General features: G+C 37.9%; 2 protein-coding genes across 9 annotated transcripts; both read left to right on the top strand.

The window, feature by feature from the left end:
- Positions 1-669: 669 nt before the first annotated feature.
- lbr (lamin B receptor) lies at positions 670-11,686 on the top strand. 7 transcript variants are annotated; one of them, XM_089118784.1, is made up of 14 exons: positions 670-824; positions 3,494-3,669; positions 3,987-4,160; positions 4,632-4,718; positions 6,499-6,676; positions 6,992-7,188; positions 8,684-8,738; positions 8,900-9,094; positions 9,363-9,466; positions 9,616-9,741; positions 9,835-10,003; positions 10,144-10,224; positions 10,314-10,436; positions 10,536-11,686. In XM_089118784.1, the coding sequence occupies exons 2-14, from the start codon at positions 3,505-3,507 to the stop codon at positions 10,694-10,696; spliced, it is 1,815 nt and encodes a 604-aa protein (XP_088974910.1). In that variant the 5' UTR covers positions 670-824; positions 3,494-3,504; the 3' UTR covers positions 10,697-11,686. The 7 variants fall into 7 exon arrangements, with proteins under 7 accessions (XP_088974910.1, XP_088974909.1, XP_039548777.2 ...); XM_089118783.1 differs by having other exon boundaries at positions 6,496-6,676; XM_039692843.2 differs by having other exon boundaries at positions 3,987-4,178.
- Positions 11,687-12,892: 1,206 nt separating this feature from the next.
- Positions 12,893-19,195, top strand: LOC120493979 (uncharacterized). Of its 2 annotated transcripts, none has more exons than XM_039693027.2 (5): positions 12,893-13,171; positions 16,049-16,124; positions 16,283-16,470; positions 17,238-17,936; positions 18,491-19,195. In XM_039693027.2, the coding sequence occupies exons 2-5, from the start codon at positions 16,114-16,116 to the stop codon at positions 18,679-18,681; spliced, it is 1,089 nt and encodes a 362-aa protein (XP_039548961.2). In that variant the 5' UTR covers positions 12,893-13,171; positions 16,049-16,113; the 3' UTR covers positions 18,682-19,195. The 2 variants fall into 2 exon arrangements, with proteins under 2 accessions (XP_039548961.2, XP_039548960.2); XM_039693026.2 differs by having other exon boundaries at positions 15,917-16,124.
- The last annotated feature ends 881 nt before the right edge of the window (positions 19,196-20,076 follow it).

Below are 20,076 nucleotides of genomic sequence, written 5' to 3'. Positions count from 1 at the left end.
CGTCTCAAGAAGATGAGTTCCACGAATCGTTATAGACCACCATACTCATCTACGGTTCGAGTGCAATCGTATTAATACTAGCACTTTAAAATGTAATAGTCTGTGGTTTTGACTCTAAACTTTATAGTGATCTTATTCAGTGTTGTTTTCTATCATAGGCTAACTTACCACATTTACAAGATATATACAAGCTTAATATAACAACAAAACAAGGTTCTGTCTTCCACAGAAATACCTTTCAAATCAGAAGTGGGCAATTAAAAGCATTTATGAACATTATCAATCTGAAAATAAAATTAAAACCAGAAAACTTCCAACAGATAAGAAGTATCGTTTTATTTATTAGTTCATGCATTTCAAAAGCATTACCCTCCAATGCTTATGTCTGAACAATACACGTTATTAACGTCAACCTCAGTTTAATAAACATTATTGAATGATAACGTTATTTAACATTTACGAAAAAAAGTCGCGGTAGAAGCAAAACTTATGACGTCGGCGGTCCATCCTGTCTCCTCTCATATCTATCAACTGTCTCGCAAGCAGGACTCCATTTTGTAAACCCCTTCGAACTCAAATGCCTCGTCTCCAATCAACGCTCACGCAAACCTCTCCGCCGCCCAATCAGAAAATTCCGAAATTTAAAAACAGGACTCGACAGCCAATCAGAAAGCTTCCCGCCCTCAAGGTCGCTGGTAGGTTGAGCGGTCACGGAGGGAGGAACGTATTCAAAACGGGGGCTAGTTTTTAAAACAATATTCTTTATTTTATGAAGTTCTGCGGAGAAGCTTTAGTTATTATTAGGCGATTAAGATCGATTGCAGGTAAGAATCTTAATGAATTCCCTTGCATGTTTAATGTTTTTGTCTGGAAATGTTTTTATTGTGACTGCGTAACGTTAGTTAACGGTACATAACTTGATCCGCGCTCGGTCCGCCCGCATCTCTTGCTTTATGAAGTAAGAACATAATATATTGTTTTTAAACTGTCACTACTTTCTGCATACGATATATACAGAACACGTATACTCTTTGTTTATGTGAATAAAGCTGCTTATCATTGATGTGGTGTTGGATTTGAATGTTAACTCGATTTCCACCCGGCTCGTTACACAGGAAACTTGGGCACGGCGCGCATTTATTGTCGTCCACTCCACACAACTCGTATTTTATCTCCACACAATTAAATTCTGCATTCGTTTTTAATATATGTTTAAGTTAATGTCTTACTTCATATTGGACCTTTCGCTTTCTTTTTATTGTATGTGCACGAAAGTGCAAGTGATTCCGTGCTAAGTAAGTTAACGTTAAATAACCACTTTTAATGGTCTTTTGGCTGTGGTTTGGCCGTAAATATGTGTTAAATACACCACTCGCTCATTATAACAGCTGGTTTCTGTACTCGTTGTTTACTGGTTTAATGTTGCTGTGTTATGAGCCTGTCGCATGCAGACTTACAATGGTTTGAATACATGACGTTTTCCCTCCATTCCTGTCATTCTTTTGCTGTGTTAAAGGAACAGCACGTGAATGCTCTGTGTGCCTCCGTTGCACATGTAAAACACAAAGTAAACACACAATGATAATTTATTTTACTTTTTTGTATTAGGCTAAATATTTCAGGATGTATGTTCAGTCCGACAAAACTAAGATTTTTCGTTGGTCTGTAAAGGTAACGTTACAATTATAATTTCACAAATGTGGTCAGTGTCTGGCATACTGTTTACTTAAGTCAGATTTTCTGTAGTAAGTTTTAATTTGAATAGCCCCTGGCAGTGATAGTAAAGCGCGCGTGTGTCGTCTTGTGCCATTACATTTGCACAACAAAAGGCAGCAGACCCCGCCCACTCACATTCACACTGTTTAAATCTTTTGCTCTGTAGTTTCACTTCAACTCTGGAAGCACATGAGATTTCTGCATTGCTGGACTTCAACTCTGTTGGGTGTGTGTCAGTGTGTTCTGGTTCAAGAATGTCTGGAATGTGTTCATGGGATTAGATGGTTGGCTTATGTTTTTATGGGTTGTACTTTTCATGTGGTTTTAATAAGAATTTTTGTGTGTTTCCTACAGAGTGTGCCTGCTTGACTCTGCTATATAGCCTATGCTTCTATAAGTGTGAGCTGAATTTTTACTTAATGTTTCTGGCCTTGCTTAAGTGCTAAAATCATTAATGTGTTGGTGGTAAGAAAACTGCTTCATGCCATGGTGGGGTTTGGTTCGTCACACCAAAATTTCTTTGCAAGGATCTATTTTTTTTTTTTTAAATCAGCACCAAGCGTTACTGTCTTTCAGTGGTGAAGTGATAGTTTTTTAAATCGTTTAAATATGTGATAATAATAAAGCATAAACGTTAGACTGCAACATTGAAACAAATCTGCATTATGAATGCATTATTATTATTTTTTGGATTTATTATATCTTAATATATTATTTATGCAAAGTTAATTACAGTAAAAATAGTTACAAACTTTTTTCAATTTTTTTAATCTTGTTTTTGTTTTTTTAAGCTTGAATACTATTTTATTTTTTATTTGAGGATGAATGTCTAAAAAGTTGAGTAATAATGCAAACATTTTTTGTTTTTGGACACTATTCCTGCTTAGAGATGGGGAAAATTATCTGTTGATCCAAAATTAGAGAAAAGGTTGAGTAGAAAAGTGTGAATATAAACAATACTATTACTAGTAATTACTATTGGTCTTTCTTTATGGATTGTTTTTGTCTGTGGCTGGATAGTAAAAGTCATCTCTTTGGTTAGCTTGTTACCTGTGTGATAGTAGAATCCCTCTCATAAAGGCCATTGAGAGCTCAACAATAGTGTGGGTGCAGAGGGTACAGTGTGGATGTGTAATTCAGACCCATCAGCACTTCTGAGATGACAGCTGACATCACCGCTTCATTGTCATCAGGCCATGTGCAGCTACTCTGGTGTTTCCCTCGTGGGTTTACCATTGAACTGTCTGTAATATTCACACAGAATCTTTAGGTCTAGAAAGATTTCGATTGTTAGTTTATTTTGAAGCACAAATGCTCATGTGCATTGTTTTTTAAAAGTGATGTGTGCTGCTTTTCCCATGAGACAACTGTAAGTGAGCTATTCATGGGTAAACTTTACCAAAAATATAAACGCTGTGGCACTTTGATTACATAAAAATTTTGTTTTAGCATCTGAAGTTCCCAACATGTGTTTTTTTTTTAGTTTGTCTGTTCTTGTAAGACCTCTCTGAGCGCTTAAACCAGTTGAAAATTCAGTTTTTGGCACAGAAGTTACATACTTGACTTGATCTTTAAGGTCTGCACTGCGGCATAATACTATATCATTAAGTCAGTGTTGATGTATTTAGATTGTAGTATGTAATTTCCAGACTGTTGTGTTGTTTAGTAGTTTGTTAAACTGGAAAGGCCATAAGAATGCACAATGTCATCAATCATACTGATATGATTCCTGTGGGGAAAAGAACATGGTGAATTGGTTGTGTTAATTGTTTTGTAGGGTAAACGAGAATGCCGACTACAAGGTTTCAAAATGGAGATACTGTAATGGGCCGCTGGCCTGGCAGTAACCTTTATTATGAGGTCACGGTACTGAGTTACGACAGCAAGACTCGGCTCTACACCGTCATCTACAAAGATGGCACTGAGCTGGAGCTGAAGGAATCTGACATCACGGTATGAAACCTCTCTCTGACATGTTCTCCACTCTCTCCAGTATGATTTGAGAATGATTCAAATGGCTTCTTGAGCTACAATTAGAGCAAAAACATGTGACCACACTGTACAAATAAGTTCACAAATTTTTTATGAGATTACTTTAGTGACCTCGATTTTTTTTTTTCTTAATGTCATAATATTTCTTCAAAGGTTTCAAAATCCTAAATCTTTCTTAATGTCTAGGTTCTAATCCATGCCTCTGACATAGCAGTTAAATAGAGATTTAACTGAACTTAACTTGCAGTGTCTTGTGGATATTGTTTGCTTTATTGCAGAGCATGGTCATATTTAAGCAGGGTGTTACACGCTCTCGGTCCAGATCCCGCTCTCGTTCACCGGGACGCCCACGTCGTAGTCGCTCCCGTTCTCCTGCTAGGACGTCCCGTCGAACTTCCTCTCGCACCACAGATGTGCAAGTGCGCAAGGAAAAACTCAAAGAAGTGCTGGAGGTCCGACTCACACCCGTGGTAAGGACACTCATTTGTTTGTACAAAACTAACACACTCTTTCTTTCTTTCTTTCTTTCTTTCTTTCTTTCTTTCTTTCTTTCTTTCTTTCTTTCTTTCTTTCTTTCTTTCTTTCTTTCTCTCTTTCTCTCTCTTTGCATGATATGTCTAATCTAGGATGTTTATATTCACACACACTATTCTCTTTTTCAAAGAAGTCTTATTCTTACCAGGATGCATTTATTTAAGAAATACAGTTAAATTGTGTGAAATATTACTGCAATTTAAAATAAGTTTGTTCTATTTGAATGTATTTTAAAATCTGTTTCATTCAAGTGATCAATCTTGTGTTGATTTTAAGTATAGGAGTTTAATCTAATTCAGAGCCATTAACCCAATCCTTTTAATGCTGTTATCTTATTTGTCTTTCCTCATGGGTTCACCTCACGTGTGCTTGGCTGTCATCTGTCTCAGCCGAGGAAACATGAGAACAATAGCAACAGCAAACACGAGAAGAAAGAAGAAAATAATACAGAGAATACAGCTCCCACAATCACTGAGGTATGGGTCTGTATGTTAGAAACTGGTCTAGTGAAGGTTGGAATGTCATGATGCATGCATGTGGTGCCTCTCATGTGTGACAGGAGCCCATTTAGTTGTGCATACAAAGCTAAAGCTGACTGTGGTTTCTATTTAATCATACCCTCACGTTTTTCAGCATGTTTCTCCTCATGGGACAATTGAATGGGCTTTACACAGCATGACCTGACTGCTTTACCCTTACAGTTGTATGGTCACAAAATAGTAACATTTCTTGACTTGAGAGATCGATTGCCACTGAAACATTGAGTCAAAGCATGACACACGCATTTTTATTTTATTGACACTAGAGTTTCTCAAATTAGGAAGCAGTGGTTTTAAGGGGACCGTAACATAAACACTACAGTTCAAATGTTTGGGGTTAGTAAAATGCTTTTGACAGAATTATTTTGTGTGTTAACCAGGGCTGCAGTTATTTACTTAACTTTTTTAGCTGGCCCAGGTTGTTGTGATTGGCAGCGCTTAGAATGTGTTTGGGAATGTCCCGCCCCTCCATAATTGTTTTTCTGTAGTATAAATATAAAGGATGGCGGCAATTTCGAAACACTAACAAGAGGACAGGGCAGAACAGATTTCATGCAAGGACTTTGCAAGCATGGGTTTCACAGGATGTTTCAGAGTGGTATGTTTACTTAATGCATTATAGATATGATGTTATCCCCATTTAATCATGATATATGTCGGAAAACTGGTTATACAAACAGTAATCCATAAAAAAAACATGGTTCATTTTCCTAAGGGGCGGAGAACAGCCTTACAAAAGATATAGACAATAAAGAGATATATAAATAAAAGATTTATAAACAACACTATATCAACACTAATGTTGGCTAACAGGTGAGTGTTGCAACATCATACAACTTATAATTAGAACTGTTCATAGAAAATGCCACTACAAACAATAAGACATACTTACTAGTTGTGATCTATAAACAACAGGTTGCCCCGACAAAGTGGAAACTGCTTCATTTTCAGGAGAAGCTTATGTGCATCTTGGCTCTGGAAGCTTTTCTCTGTAAAAATGGCTGTGCACAGATAAACATCGGGATTATAATGTTAAATAACTTTTTTTGTTATTTAACCACTCTTAAGTGGTTCAGCCTTAGGAAGGTCAAACAAATAAGTTGTGGAAAACAGCGTTTAGCAGCTGCGTATCCAGGTCTCATCCATTTCTTTGCTTATTCCATTGTCGCAGATTATTAAAATGAGGAACATTATGACTTCTTAAAGCCTGGACAAACAAAAATTGTGTTATCGTCCTTGAAAAGTGGATTTTGTTAAATAAAATATCTCCCTTTGGAGTGAACTTTGAGCTTTGTAACCTTGTAGATCTTTTTTTATTCTCAAAAAGTAACATTTCACACTAACTAAAGTTGAAAAAGTGAAACACCATAATAGGATCCCTTTAATATATTTCAAAATGCCATTTATTCCTGTGATGGCAAAGCTGAATATTCAGCATTCATTTCTCCAGTCTTCATTGTGACATGATCCTTCAGAAATCATTCTAGTTTTATCTTTCTTATTATTATCAATGTTGAAAACAGTTGTGTTGCTTGCTTAATATTTTTCTATGAAATATAAATATTTTGTATCATAAATGTAAATATCATAAACTTTTGACCCCAAACATTTGAGCCGTCGTGTGTAATTTTTTAAAATTGGTTTGTATTCTTTTGTGATCAGTACATAAAGTGTTCACATTTAGTATGCTGTCTTGACTCATTGTAATGTTCAGCAGAAGACAGAGACTGAATCAGAGAGCCAGGCAGGTGGACGCTACAATCTACGGCGCAGGAAGGACCAGGGCGATGGCAAGGCAGGAGAGCTGGAGAAAAAGGAGGAGACAGAGGCATTATCGCAAGCTAAAACACCTGCTGCCATCAAGACAACTGATCTGGAGTTTGGTGGAAGAGTTGGTGAGTCTTGTTGGTGATTTAATGTACTTTTGTACTGTGTAGATATTCACAGCACACATCTTTGGGGGAAAATGTTTACCAGAGCATTTTAAAATGGCTTTTTCTATCTAGTATTATTCCATGAAAATAAATGACTAAAATGCATGAATATGAATATGGTCTTTTTTAATGCAAACATCAAGTCAGTACAGTAAAGCAAACAGGGAAATATTAATAATTAATTATTGTCTTGAAATGAGCTGATGTTTAGGCACATTCAAAATAAATCATTGGTTAAGATTATAATAAAGGAGCCCCTTTCCTCTTCTCTTTCAGGTGTGTTCTTCCTAATGTTTCTGTTGCCCGTGGCTGTGTTGGCACTGCTCATTCTCTGTGGGCAGAAGGATGCCAGTCTCCAAAGCTTTCCTCTTGAGCTTCCTACCCTTCAGTCTCTCTGGGACTCTCAGGTCTTTGGCATCGTCCTGCTCTGGCTTCTCTTCCAGGCCGTCCTCTCCCTGCTCCCTGTCGGAAAGGTACGGTCCCCAGTCACATGACTCCCCGTGACCCGGGTATAGGCACATGACCACATAGCTCTGTGGCTCTTGTTTCTGCCCTGCCTGTTAGCTGCAGTGAAACAGGCTAGATTAGATTAATCACTCTCTGGAAAACATCTGGTTTCATTTCCAGCAGCTTAAGGGTAATTATGATAGGATCTAAAAATTGCAGTGCTTTTCCCTGAGTTTGAGGTTAAACAGATTATTTCAAGATGATTCTGTTTTTTTATGAAACAAAAAGGACCTGGTTGCCTAGCAGTAATTTGGGGGTGGGGGGGGGATACTTTTTTCATAGAATTTGAGTTTATATCTCACAGTTGGGACTTTACATCAAGCAATTATGAGGTAAAAGTCCGAGTTTTGTGATATAAAGTATATAGAGAGTGCAGATTTATATCTAACTTTATAACACACAATTGTGACTATATCACCCAATTCTGGTGTCTTTCTTGCAATTGCAAGTTCATATATCGCAATTTTGAGAGAAAAAGTCAGAATTGCGACATTTAAACGTGCACTTACCTCCATAAAACAGCTCTTTTGTCAGACTTTTTTTATCAGATTTGTTTGTTATGAATCATTTTTGACACTTACCTACATGTAGGGTGCACGATATATAGGCCACCATAACAGAATCAGCTGATATATGTTCATTTTTAATGTTGTCGCTATGTCGGTCCGATAAGATGATAATGTTGTCCAATGACTTGTTTGTATTATTTAGGCAACGTTTTATTTATTTGTGAGGCTATAGATTTTTTTTTTAGACTAGGCTATTGTACTTTATATATTTGATTTATATTGAAGTGCTTGGGACATAGCTTTTAATGGTGAGATTTTTGTTTTTGTTATCAGGCTTTCAAAAATTATTTTTATTTAATAAAGATTATTTAAAATTATTTAGATTTATCGGCCAATATATCGGTTATCGGCTTTCAAATAAAGAATTAACAGTATCGACCAAAACATTTTAGGATTACTGTAATTACTCATATCACGATTTTAGTCATAATGATTGAAATGTTAGGAAAATTGTTTGTATGATGCAGAATACTAATATTAATATGATAAGCTTGTTTTTATCAAACATGACAGGACTATACCAATGTTATTTTAGTGTTATTTATACACAATTATATTTTTATTCAATTCTTTTAATTTGTTTTTATAGTTACATTTTCAGTTTTGTGCATGTGCTTTTGTCATTTTTTATATTTATTTAGCTTTAATTTATGTTTCATTTCAGTTTTAGTAATTGTAATACTTAAAATATATATATATATATATATATATATTTGAGTTAATTGCCAAGGCAACATTTTTAAGTTAAGTTTTTAATTTAATATTTGTATTTTATTTTATTTCAGCTTTATTTGATTTAACAAAAACAACTTTTAGTAGTTTTAGTTAAAAATCACACAGATCAATGGTCACATGTAAATCCTGCATGCCTCTCTGTCTCTCCACCCTACAGCTCGTTGAAGGAATGCCTCTCAAGACCGGGAAAACCTTGAAATATAGGATTAATGGTCAGTCTTCAATGTTGATACATTTGAATTTTAATGAACTTGAGTTTTTGTTTTGACATTGATTGAAAAACTTATTTAAGTTTGGTTTTAAAATCTTCACTACCGGTACTCTATATTTGTGAGCGAGCTGTTTGACGATCTCAGATTCTGTTCTTCGTCAGGTTTCTATGCTCTCCTCCTCACGGCTGTGGCAGTAGGTGTTGCCATGTACCAGGAGGTGGATCTCAGCTACATCCATGCTCACTTCCTGCAGTTCTACACCTCGGCCCTGCTCATCGTCACTCTTCTCAGCGTCTATCTGTTCGTCCGCTCCCGCTGGGCGTCTGAAGATGAGCTCGCTCCTGGAGGCAACTCTGGTAAGACGAATAGTGTGAGATCAAGCTGCGTTGACTGACTTTTCCCTTTTTGGCTCAGAGTATTTTTCACTTCTATGGCTTTTAAAGTTTCTCATACTCATTTTCAGGTTAAAATTGATCTTTCCTGTTACTTTCCTCAGTGCTAGCTAAAATAGACCAGTCATAGTTGTTTATGATTACAGAGATTGTTTATTTTATAGAGATAGCAAGGAAGGATATGTCGGGTACAATTAATAGATTTAATATATATATTTTTTTATTCCTCTAGGCTACATCATTTATGATTTCTTTATGGGCAGAGAGTTAAATCCCCGCATCAAAAACTTTGATGTCAAGTTCTTCTGTGAAATGCGCCCAGGTCTGATGGGTTGGGTGAGTATTGTTATTGTTTTTATGCTCCCTCTTGTGGTCATAATGTTGCAATTTGCTGATTTCTTGTGATTCCTTAACTTTTCTTCCTTATTAAAGTATTCATTTTTAACCAATTAAAGAAGAACCATAATTATTGCTTGTTTCCACAGGTATTGATTAATTTTGCAATGTTGATCGCTGAAATGAAGCACCAGAATCTCGAGAGTCCCTCTCCAGCGATGCTCCTGGTCAACATCTTCCAGCTCCTGTGGGTTGTTGATGGTTTTTGGCATGAGGTACAACAAGAGTTTTCCAAAACAAACATAATTATTTCTTAATGCATTGTGGAAACCATGAACTGATTTGAATTAAATCACTTTGTGTTTCAGGAGAAACTTCTGACCATGATGGATATAGTCTACGATGGTTTCGGATTTATGTTGACGTTCGGAGATCTGGCTTTTGTTCCTTTTACATTCACCTGTCAAGCGTACTATCTAGTCAGCCATCCAAATGAACTCTCTGTATTTTGGATTGTTACCCTCATTACTATGAATGGTCAGTTTCTGACACATTTTCCTACTTTTTGTTCTTTGGCTACACCATAAAGTAAATTTGGATGCTAATTCAGCCAATAAGAACAGGATATTGATATGTTCAGACTTTAAACTTGAGTTTTTTTTTAACTTCTCCATCAGGAGTTGGATACTACATTTTCCGGAAAGCCAACTCTCAGAAGTTTGCCTTCAGGAAAAACCCTTCTGACCCGGCAGTGTCTCGTAAGTGTTTTAAAACGATAAAACAAAAGAATTAACATACAATGTTAAGACTGTTTGGTCTAACATAGTTTTATCTTTTATCTCATCAGACCTGAAAACTATTCCTACTGCAACTGGAAAGAGTCTTATTGTGTCTGGTCTCTGGGGGTTCGTCCGTCATCCTAATTACCTTGGTGATATCATCATGGGGTTTGCATGGTCTCTACCATGTGGTAAGTAATCGGATTCCTTTCACCTTTCTGATGAAATTAAGCTGTCTTATCAGTCTGTTTTGACTCGATTCCACCAATTTTATCGGACTTTTCCTTTAGGATTCAACCATTTGATCCCATACTTTTACCTGATCTACTTGATCGCTCTGCTGGTGCACCGTAATGCACGGGACGAGCGTCAGTGCAGGAAAAAGTATGGTTCTGCGTGGGAAGAGTACTGCAAAGCTGTCCCGTACCGCATTTTCCCTGGGATATACTGAAAACTGTTACGGACACTCGGGGCAAATAAAACTTTCCTCAGGATGACATTGAACATCAGACTGGGAATGAGTCGTTAGCTGTCTTTTTTAAATATTTGACTTTTTTCGCAATTGAGCACCAAATTTAAACCAAATTTTCTGCCTTGTCATGAAATATTTACGGATTGTGGACCCTGCTTCAGTTTTCAGAGCTTGATGTTTTAAAATGTATATTGTTGTACAGATGTGCTTCTTTTTTTCTTGTTTTGCATAATCCGTAACTTGCCATCTCATCTTATGTACACATATACACAAAGTATCTGCTTGGCTATTTACCGGTGACGTTTTTTTATGACAATTTGTGTAATGCTTTTGTATATTGTGTATGATGGGATATTCTTTTTAATATGTATAGTAAGAAAAGGTGTAATGTTCTTTCTCAGGACCAGCAATTTGTGAAGGAAAAAAAACTATATTTTCTTAATTTCTGTACATATTTAATACAAACATTTAGTTTTCACAAAATTTGGCTTTGCTACCTCAGATTTTCCTGTAAAAATGAGCATTTTTAAAAAAAACTTTTTTGTTTGTTTTGAAAACTGGTTTCCCAGTATCTTTTTCAAATTCTTAATTGTGTGCTGTGAACAAAACTATGAGCTTTGAACTTCAATCTTGTAAAAGGTAGCGTAACTTCTTTAGATTTTTAATAAGGTTTTAATTTAAAACAACAATGCTCAACTGTGAATGTGTTATGTAAAGCTTTTCTTAACGTATTACTTATGCATATGTTTTATGCAAGTATATCACTTGTGGGCATAATTGTCCTAATGAGAGTTTTAAGTGTTTATAACTAAGATGAGCTGTAACTTAATCGCAGTGAAAAGAAGCATTGTACAATGTTATTTATCTGGTTAAATTTGAGGATGTTCAGTTTTGTTTATCTGACCAGCAATTTCTGTAAAATGTCATTTTTATTACCAATTATTAATTAAACCACTCTAGACAAACAGACTGCCATGTCTTGCTGCAAAATGAAATGTACAGATTTTTTTTTCTTATAGGTTGGTAGATGTTTTGTAGATATAAGCTGAATTTGACTGATTTGTTTCCTACTGTAGTTGTTAGTCTATATTTTACCATCCTCTTTTTATTCCACTTTTTTCCTGTCAATAACTCCACTCTCTGGTCAAATGACTTAACTGATAAAGGTGTTTTTAAAAGAAATGTATCTCGTTGTCACGAAATATATACAATGTTCTATTTCTTTTCCATATTTTTAGACTATTTGTAAATTTCATATAGCTGCTATGTGGTGAAATTTAGACGTTTAGAAGATGTCAGTTTAACATGCATTCTAAATCATTACATCTTAAAGACATCTTCTAAACGTCTATTTGACATCTGACAGGAAACGTCCTTTAGATGTATTGGAGATGAGCAAACACTCTTAAAAATACGCCTTCCAGATGTAAACATCAAATAGCCTTGTGCTATCTGGGCTGTATATGGTCCCCCAGTGGCTAGAAATTTCAATCAGTGTAAACTGAGCTTTGACTAACTTTCTCTGCCTTTGAGAAAATGAAAGCTCAGAAAGGCTGATCTTGAATCTCCCCTGTATGACGTCATACGGAGGAAAGGTAACCTCCCCTTTCTCTGCTTGAAAGTTTGACCAAAGCCCGTCTAACGGAGAGCCTTGGCACTTCCTATTAGCCCCATTGCGTATCATCTTGGTTGCAGTTCCATTAGAATTCCACTGGAGGTGATCGCGGGCGAGTGCTGAATGAATGGGAGTCTATGGAGCTAAACGGCTAAATGTGTCTCTCTCCTGCTTGTCATTGAATCAACATAGATTTTATTGTTGATTCTGCAAGTTCAATATAGATTATAGGCCAAAAGTCGAATGAACGAGTACTTTTGTCCTTTCGATTTCTTACAGGTTAGGCCGTTGGCCGGAACACGCTAGCATTCTGCTGTTGTGTGATGTCATCACATTTTTGAACGGATTTTTAGAACAGATAAGTGAACTTAAAAATGCAATTTTCAGCTGAGTGTATTATCTTAGCCCTCCCTTTTGAATGCAACTTTCAAATTACTTGACAAAAAATTACAACCTGAGAAAAGTGGATTTCTGGGGGTGAAACCCCAGACTCCCATTCACTCTGCACTCGACCGCGAGCGCCCTCGCATGGACAGAAACGTGTTACTGCAGCCAGTCCAGAAACCGGAAGTAACCTGGTTTGGCTCGCTTATGAGAAAATAAATGAGCTAGAAAATATGAATGCGAGTTTGAGTCTTTTTCTCGAGAGATATCATGCTTGGAAATGCGCCGACACAACTTCCCAAAGTTTTGTATGGTCCAAACATTTCACCAACGACTGTTTCCTCAACTTGGGCCAATACAGAGCTGGCCTCGATGAACATCTGAAAATAAATCGATCGAGCTACCAAGCAAGCAACAATTTCTGATGTGTAGCCTAATTGTTCAAGTTCAAACAGGTAAGTTAATCTCTCTCGAAATCATTCAATACTGTTAATGCATAAATAAAGCCAGTGACTAAAATGTCAACTTCAATCAAATCGTTTCTTTTAGTTGGATGAAAATAATCTTATTTAAATTGTGAACTATATACAGAAAGCGATCAAAGAAAAATCTTTCCACACAGCGCGAGTTTATCTGGACAATTCGTTATAAAATCAATAACGCACATTACACTGCATAACGAAGATCATATTGTGTGTACATCTTCATGTTTGCGTTGGTGAAAGTCATCACGGCAACATTTTATGTGATGGAAATAGATATAATACTTTAAAAACTTCTCATGATTTGTTCATTTCGATAGCTGTTATATAAAAACGTATAGTAGCTGTAAAAGTATTCGAGAGAGTTTCACATATAATATGTTGCTATTTCATATGTAAGCATGTCAGCCAATCACAGCAGTGGCCAGTTACCCTGAATCCCACAGCAGACACGCAACTTCAAACTGAGCATTCAAATCATAGGCTAAAATCAGGCTAGGAAAAATGCCTTTTATTTATAAATTGACTATTTTTGATATAAAAAAAAAAAACATACGAGCATTATAAGGGCAACCCACGAAACATTATAAAATAATAAAATAACCACATGTCTGGGGACCTTTAAGAGGTAGGGAGAAATTGCAGAATTACACTTTTAAACTTTAAAAGTAAGTGTTGGGTTTCAGCTTTTCCAAATCATCATTTGATGACACATCATTTTTTAAAGCAGTTCAAGTGTTTACTAACTAAGTTGCAATTATATATAGTTCATACTCTATATTTATATACAGAAATGGACCATGGTGAACCTTAGACAGTTTGTGAACCCTGTTTTGTTTAATATAAGTTTCCAAAAAGTCCTGTACAAACTTTACTGCCACTTACCCACGGTAGCTGTCACAGTTGCTAGGCAACAAGATTTAACAATGCTTCGTCTGATCTTCAAGGCCTTCGAAGGTTGTAGCCTCTATAGTCCTGCACACTTACTCTCTGTTTCGAGCTCTCAAGTGACCACCAAGACTGCAATTGTGGGTATTGGCACAAGCCCTTATACTCATCAGTGATATTCTTATGCATTAGCCACAGTCTAGCACTAGATGTCAGCAATGTGAAGTAGAATTGATGTAAGGTTTGCTCTGAGATAGGTCAGCTGGCATGAAAATGTTTATTGTGAAGGATCTAGTGTCAGAGCATTACTTCCCTCATCAAGGAAAATGACGAAGTGACTGATGCATGAAACCATTTCATTCCTTGGCCAATGCGCAACAAATGAAGTACCCATGAACGTGCACATTAGAAAGCTAATTGGTTTTAGTGTCATGCTAAATTGTGCTTTATTACAGGCAACATCTGTTAGCCTGGATCTGTGTGCAGCCCTTCTCACTTTCAAATTAGACTTTTCTTCTTACCAAAGACAATTTCCTGAGTTTGGCAAATTCAAACACATGATTTTTTTTTGTGTCTGTAAAACAACTCTTTGATCAAAGTCAAATATTGTTGTATCATGTGAAATCCAATCTGTATCCGTTCTCAACTAGTGTCATTCCAAGCTGAGTGCATTTATCATAACTCACCAGGGACTGATATAAAAGGATACCCATTGTTTCCTCTCATGCAGAGAGAGGTGGGCATTTTTAATAGAGTCTGGGCATTGGGGGTGGACATGAATATGAAAATGTACATGACCTCTAGTAATATGGGGTTTTGTCTTCAGACAGAGTTCTTGTCTGAAGCCTGCTGCGCTTGATTGACTCCATTTGCAGTTTATTACACCACTGGAAATTACAGGAATTTATCCAGTCTTGCTTCTATATGGATGGCACCAGTGGCAGAGCTCTATTTGAGATGCAGTTTTATTTTGCAACAGCACATCCATCTGATTGGGGGTGGAAAGGGATTCACTGATGTTGAAAGTACTATGTGTATAGCTTTTTCACAAACAGTAAAACCGATGCACTTTGATTTCTCTAGCTGTTTGTGTTGTTTTGTTTGTTTACTCGATACAGAAATGAATAATTGTTAAAGAACAGATGCAGCATTAACACATCCCTATTAATCAGAATCACACAGGCATTTTTTTTATCAGCTCTGACTGTTCCTCTTTTTGGGTGGCTAGAGGTGGTGCGTCGGTTTTTCTCAGCTTGCAGTGCTGGAGAAAATTATAATTACGCTGCTCCAGATGGCTTGCATATTGTGTTGCTGTTGGCGGGCCTTGAAAGAGCTTTCGTCTTTATCGCGAAATAAAATCATCTCAGTGAGCAGACACGTCAAACTTAAAGACACAGCTATAATAACATCTCTGGAGGGTTGTGCGTTTCCTGTGGCCAGCCAGGCCTCCTCTTTCAAAGCGTTGGGGCCGTGAAAACGAGAGTGACACTGATGATGCTCGCGAGAAACTGAGAAACTGTGACTCGTTCTTACTGTTAATCCTGGCGGACAATGCCAAGAAAAGCCCAAGGGGAAAGCTGAATAAGGTCCTTGTCCTTATCAGCTCAGCAGGCTCTCCGAGGACTGAGTGATTGTGGCGCCTCCGCCGATCACTTGTGCTGCTCATCGACCTGCCCTATTATCATGTGTGCTCACTGATATAACAGTGACATCAATCTGCCGCGAACCAGACCGTACCTGTGCCAAGTTAAACAATCAAAGCCGTGCATAAGGTGCCCTGTGAAATTCACACACCCACACAAAAACGCATGTCCGCAAATTTTTCTCTAGGGATGCAGGAGTTCATTTGGCAGGGAAACCTGTCATGATCTGTGCATGTCATTTTTCTCACCAACATGCTGTGCTGGGAGTTATACAGAGCTCACACATTGCTAGAGGGGCAAACATTTCGGCTCATTTCAGACTTCTTCCGAGCTCAGAGCGGCTACTGGATTTGCGTGAAGAACCAGCGTTGGCTTTAGACGTCCATGGTCGCCAGGTAAGTCTGCATTAGTAATTTGCATCGAACACAAACAGTATGTCAGTTTTGAGGCAATGTGTGGGGTTCTCTTTGCAGTAATACCCCTAATGCTCTTTTTAGTAGGATTATATTGTCCTTCGTGGCATAATTAAATCACTGGCTCTGCGTGTTTTCAGGGATATGAAGCTGGTTGCGGGGTTAGCCGTGCTATGGCTCTGTGTTGCAGAGGCCGTGGAAAACTGCCCCAGTGATTGTAAATGCAGCCAGAAATCCAGTACGGAAAAGACTGAAGTCAACTGTCAAAAGAGGGGGCTTCAGAGCATCCCACCCAAACTCCCTCTGGACTCATGGATCCTAAAAATGGGTGAGCAGGAACGTTCTCAGTAATAGTGCATGGATCTTCATGGAACCTTAATTCACTGCGCACATGTTCAAAAATGTACCGTATTTTTATCCAGAATAGCGCGTGTATCTTCACTAACATTCAAAGTTTTGGGATCAGTAAGTTTATTCAGCAAGGTTCAATCAGTTCTGGTCCCTAGATACAGCACAGGTTTTTTATTCAAAATATTTGTTTTGAAAAATAATAGTTTTTCACCAGGAACAGGTTAAACATGCTGAAATAATGCAGGCCGATTGCTTCAACAAAAGCATACCATCATTTAACAACCTTGCAGTTTTTAAAAATTGGAAAGAAATCCAAGTCCATTAAATCCAACCATTAAAAAACACCAACGCGTATCGGCCCGCTGGCCTTCATGGGCCGATACGCGTTGGTGTTTTTTAATGGTTTAGCCCCCGATTGTTAAATAAAGGCCTTTTTCACTTTTGTAACCCTGAGTGCCTGGACTTGGATTTCTTTCCAATTTTTATGAACTTTCAGCCCTTCCAAGAGCACCAGAGGATACAAGGGACACCAGCAGCGCTCCAGCTTCCTTTTGTTTAACCTTGCAGTTTTGTTTTTAATAGTCAGTTATTGTTAAAAATCAACTCCCCTTTGGAGAAAATGATTGGGAATTTTACTTCCGGGACCCGACTGTTGCACTCAAGTTCTCAACCCTATGAACGTAGTGATTTTTGCGTCAGCGCCACCAATTTAACCCTCCTCTTTTGATTTCATTTATTTTGAAGGTGAAAATTTTCTGCAGGACCTCCCAGAAAACATCCTGACCGCCGTCCCAAAAATCGAGAGCGTAAAACTGGAGCGAAACTCAATCAAATCAATACACCCTCAAGCATTTGCTGGTGCCCAGCGATTGATGCTTTTGAATCTGCAAGGAAACCGGATTTCTAAACTTCCAGTGAAGGGCTTCAAAGACCTCCTAAACCTACGCTTTCTCATGCTGGGCCAGAATCAGATAGCTAGCTTGAAACCTAACATGTTCATTGGCATGAGGAACCTCTCAGAGCTGGATCTGCCCCTGAACGCCCTCACTGCCCTCCCTCCAAATGCATTCAAGCCTCTGATTGCCCTCAAAGTTCTGGACTTTTCCTTGAACCGCATCCAAAGGATCTCGCCCAAAGCCTTTGTTGGACTTGAAGAGCTGCTTTTTCTCAACTTGGACAACAACAAGCTGAAGAATATTCAAGCTGGGACCTTTGGTCCCCTGATTGGCCTTGAGATGCTGGTACTGGACAACAATTTGCTCTCCACACTTACCGCGTCCACACTAGAAGGTCTTTCCAACCTGCAGGAGCTCTATATCAGAAAGAACGAAATTGAGAGCCTGCCATCTGACGTATTCCGTCACACACCTAAACTTACTCATGTGGGCTTAAGTGGGAATCGACTTCATGCCATTGATGGCAACATGCTGGCCAACATGCAAGGTAAGAATTAGGCTTTTAAAAGGGACTGGGTTCCCTGAATGACCAGCTGACTATCAGTTCTAAGCAAACACAATCCCTGCAAACAAATTTAGGTTCTGGGAACGTTAGTTTTTGGTTCCCAGAACGTTCCTAGAACTTTCCCTTAAGGTTAAGGGAACGTTCCCGGAACATTCTGCTTACCTTATAAAAAGGGAACCTTAAAATAACCTACATGGAACATTCCTATAACGTTCTTGTTTGGTTCCCAAAAAAATAACCTCATGGGACCATTCGGGAACGTTAGGGGAACGTTCTGTGTCTGCTGGGATAATATTAGGCTGGTTTCTGGTTCCAAGTTTCTTAGGGGGGTATTGCCATAAGACATGCTTCTGCTTTTATCTAGATGGAGTACGATGTAATAGAACAGAATATAGGTGTCTCAAGATGATTTTTACTGTCAACATAATTGCTAGTAGAAAAAAAGTTCATAACATGTTTGGTCAAAACAAGAAAAATTTACTTTTCATTCCTATCTGTTAAGTGTAACACATTATTGAAATCTCTGATTGATTCAGGGTTGAAGGAGGTGTATCTGCACGATAACCCATGGAAATGTGACTGCAGTATCAACTCACTGGTACATTACGTAGCCCAGACGAGGGCTAATCATTCGCCACTGCAAAGACTTCGGTGCGTTAGCCCAGAAGAGTTTCGTGATAGACCCATTCACCAGCTGAAAGCTGAGGAACTTCCCTGCAGGGCCTAGAAAATCCTCAAGTCTGATATCATATCACGTGCGACCTCCAAAAGTTGGAAGTGTAACACAATAACAGCGTGATATTTTCTGTAATTGAATAGTGGTGCTTCACATAACTCCAACCACAATGACTTTGACAGGTTAATGATAGTGCTGCTGTACTGCAGATAATCTTAACTTTCACCCACACCAGACCACCTCGAGAGGCTCTCAGCATACATCCTACAAAACTAAAGGAAGAACTGTGCATCTGGTATTCCCAATACAGAAGAAATGTCATATTTTTTGTAATATAATATTAATATATTTTCACTTTCAACTTAATATTACAAAAGATTCTCTTAAATGCATTATCTATCCAAAATGTTTTTTATTGTCCTTCATCACCAACATATAATCCCTCTAAATAATGTTTGTAGGTGAGTATAACTGCTGTATTTTATATTTACTGTCATTAAACCTATGTTTACAATTAGTTATCTATGTGAAGTACACAGTATACACAATAAACACATCTTGAATCTGCAAATGCATACAGTATGTGCGAATCATTTTTTGTTGTTGTTAGAAGCAGTGAAGCTTAAAGGAAATAAATAGAGGTTAGAAAATCCCCTCTTGCTCAGAGACCGACTGCAAACTTCCACCACCACCTGAGACTGAATTCCTCATCGGATTGTTACAGCTGAATAAGCTTGCTTTGAAATCATCATTCTGTCTCTAAATTCCACCCAGAGCGCTGAAGCTGCAGTCCCACATTTCAGATGCTGGGAATGTGTTACAAAGCAAGCTGCTTTAAAACTTACGCTTCAGTACTGCTACAGTTAACTAAAATTAAAGAGGTGGTTCAGAATTTTGGACATGGGCCTCATTTCCAAGTTAGCCTTAGTATTATTTATCAGTGGAACCAGTTTGCATCCAGTCGTTCCAGTTGCATAGTTCGCCAGTGCTAGGCTAGCGCGAGTCAACGGTAACTGCTAGCCTGCCATTAAATACAGTTTTACCCACTCCACAGTACACTAAAAGCAAATAAATTATAACACTAGACTATCAATGTAAATGTCTGTTGAGAAAATAATGTTCAAACTACCCTTTCATTGCATTGCAGTAGTTTGTTCCCTGTATTTATTAGCACAGTCTACTGCAGCGGCGGAGTGATATGTAGTTGCAATGCATTCTCATCCCAAGGCGTCATATATGACACTTTTGCCAAAGTGTAGACATCCAACGCACATGGCACCCTTTAGCGTCAAATGAGACGCTTCAGTTATGGTAGGTTTAGGTATGGGGTAGGGTTAGGGTTAGACCACTAGGAGGCGCCTACTACTAACCGGAGCAAAGTAAAATTCCGCCGCTGCTGAGAAACTAGTTCCTGTAAGTGTATGTGATCATTGAGATGCAAGAGTA

Source organism: Pimephales promelas, chromosome 13 (assembly GCF_988280905.1).
Source record: "Pimephales promelas chromosome 13, fPimPro1.hap1.1, whole genome shotgun sequence".
Taxonomy (NCBI): domain Eukaryota; kingdom Metazoa; phylum Chordata; class Actinopteri; order Cypriniformes; family Leuciscidae; genus Pimephales; species Pimephales promelas.
The sequence above is the reverse complement of the archived record's forward strand: the minus strand, read 5'-3'. Positions and strand labels throughout refer to the sequence as shown.

Excerpts from the sequence above, each read along its gene's own strand:
- LOC120493979 (XM_039693027.2), top strand. Across the intron at positions 16,471-17,237 it reads CTCATGGATCCTAAAAATGG|GTGAAAATTTTCTGCAGGAC; the intron begins GTGAGCAGGAAC and ends TTTATTTTGAAG. Across the intron at positions 17,937-18,490 it reads CATGCTGGCCAACATGCAAG|GGTTGAAGGAGGTGTATCTG; the intron begins GTAAGAATTAGG and ends TGATTGATTCAG.
- lbr (XM_039692840.2), top strand. The coding sequence starts at position 3,505 with ATGCCGACTACAAGGTTTCAAAATGGAGATACTGTAATGGGCCGCTGG. Across the intron at positions 9,095-9,362 it reads CGCTCCTGGAGGCAACTCTG|GCTACATCATTTATGATTTC; the intron begins GTAAGACGAATA and ends TTATTCCTCTAG. Across the intron at positions 9,742-9,834 it reads TTGATGGTTTTTGGCATGAG|GAGAAACTTCTGACCATGAT; the intron begins GTACAACAAGAG and ends TTTGTGTTTCAG.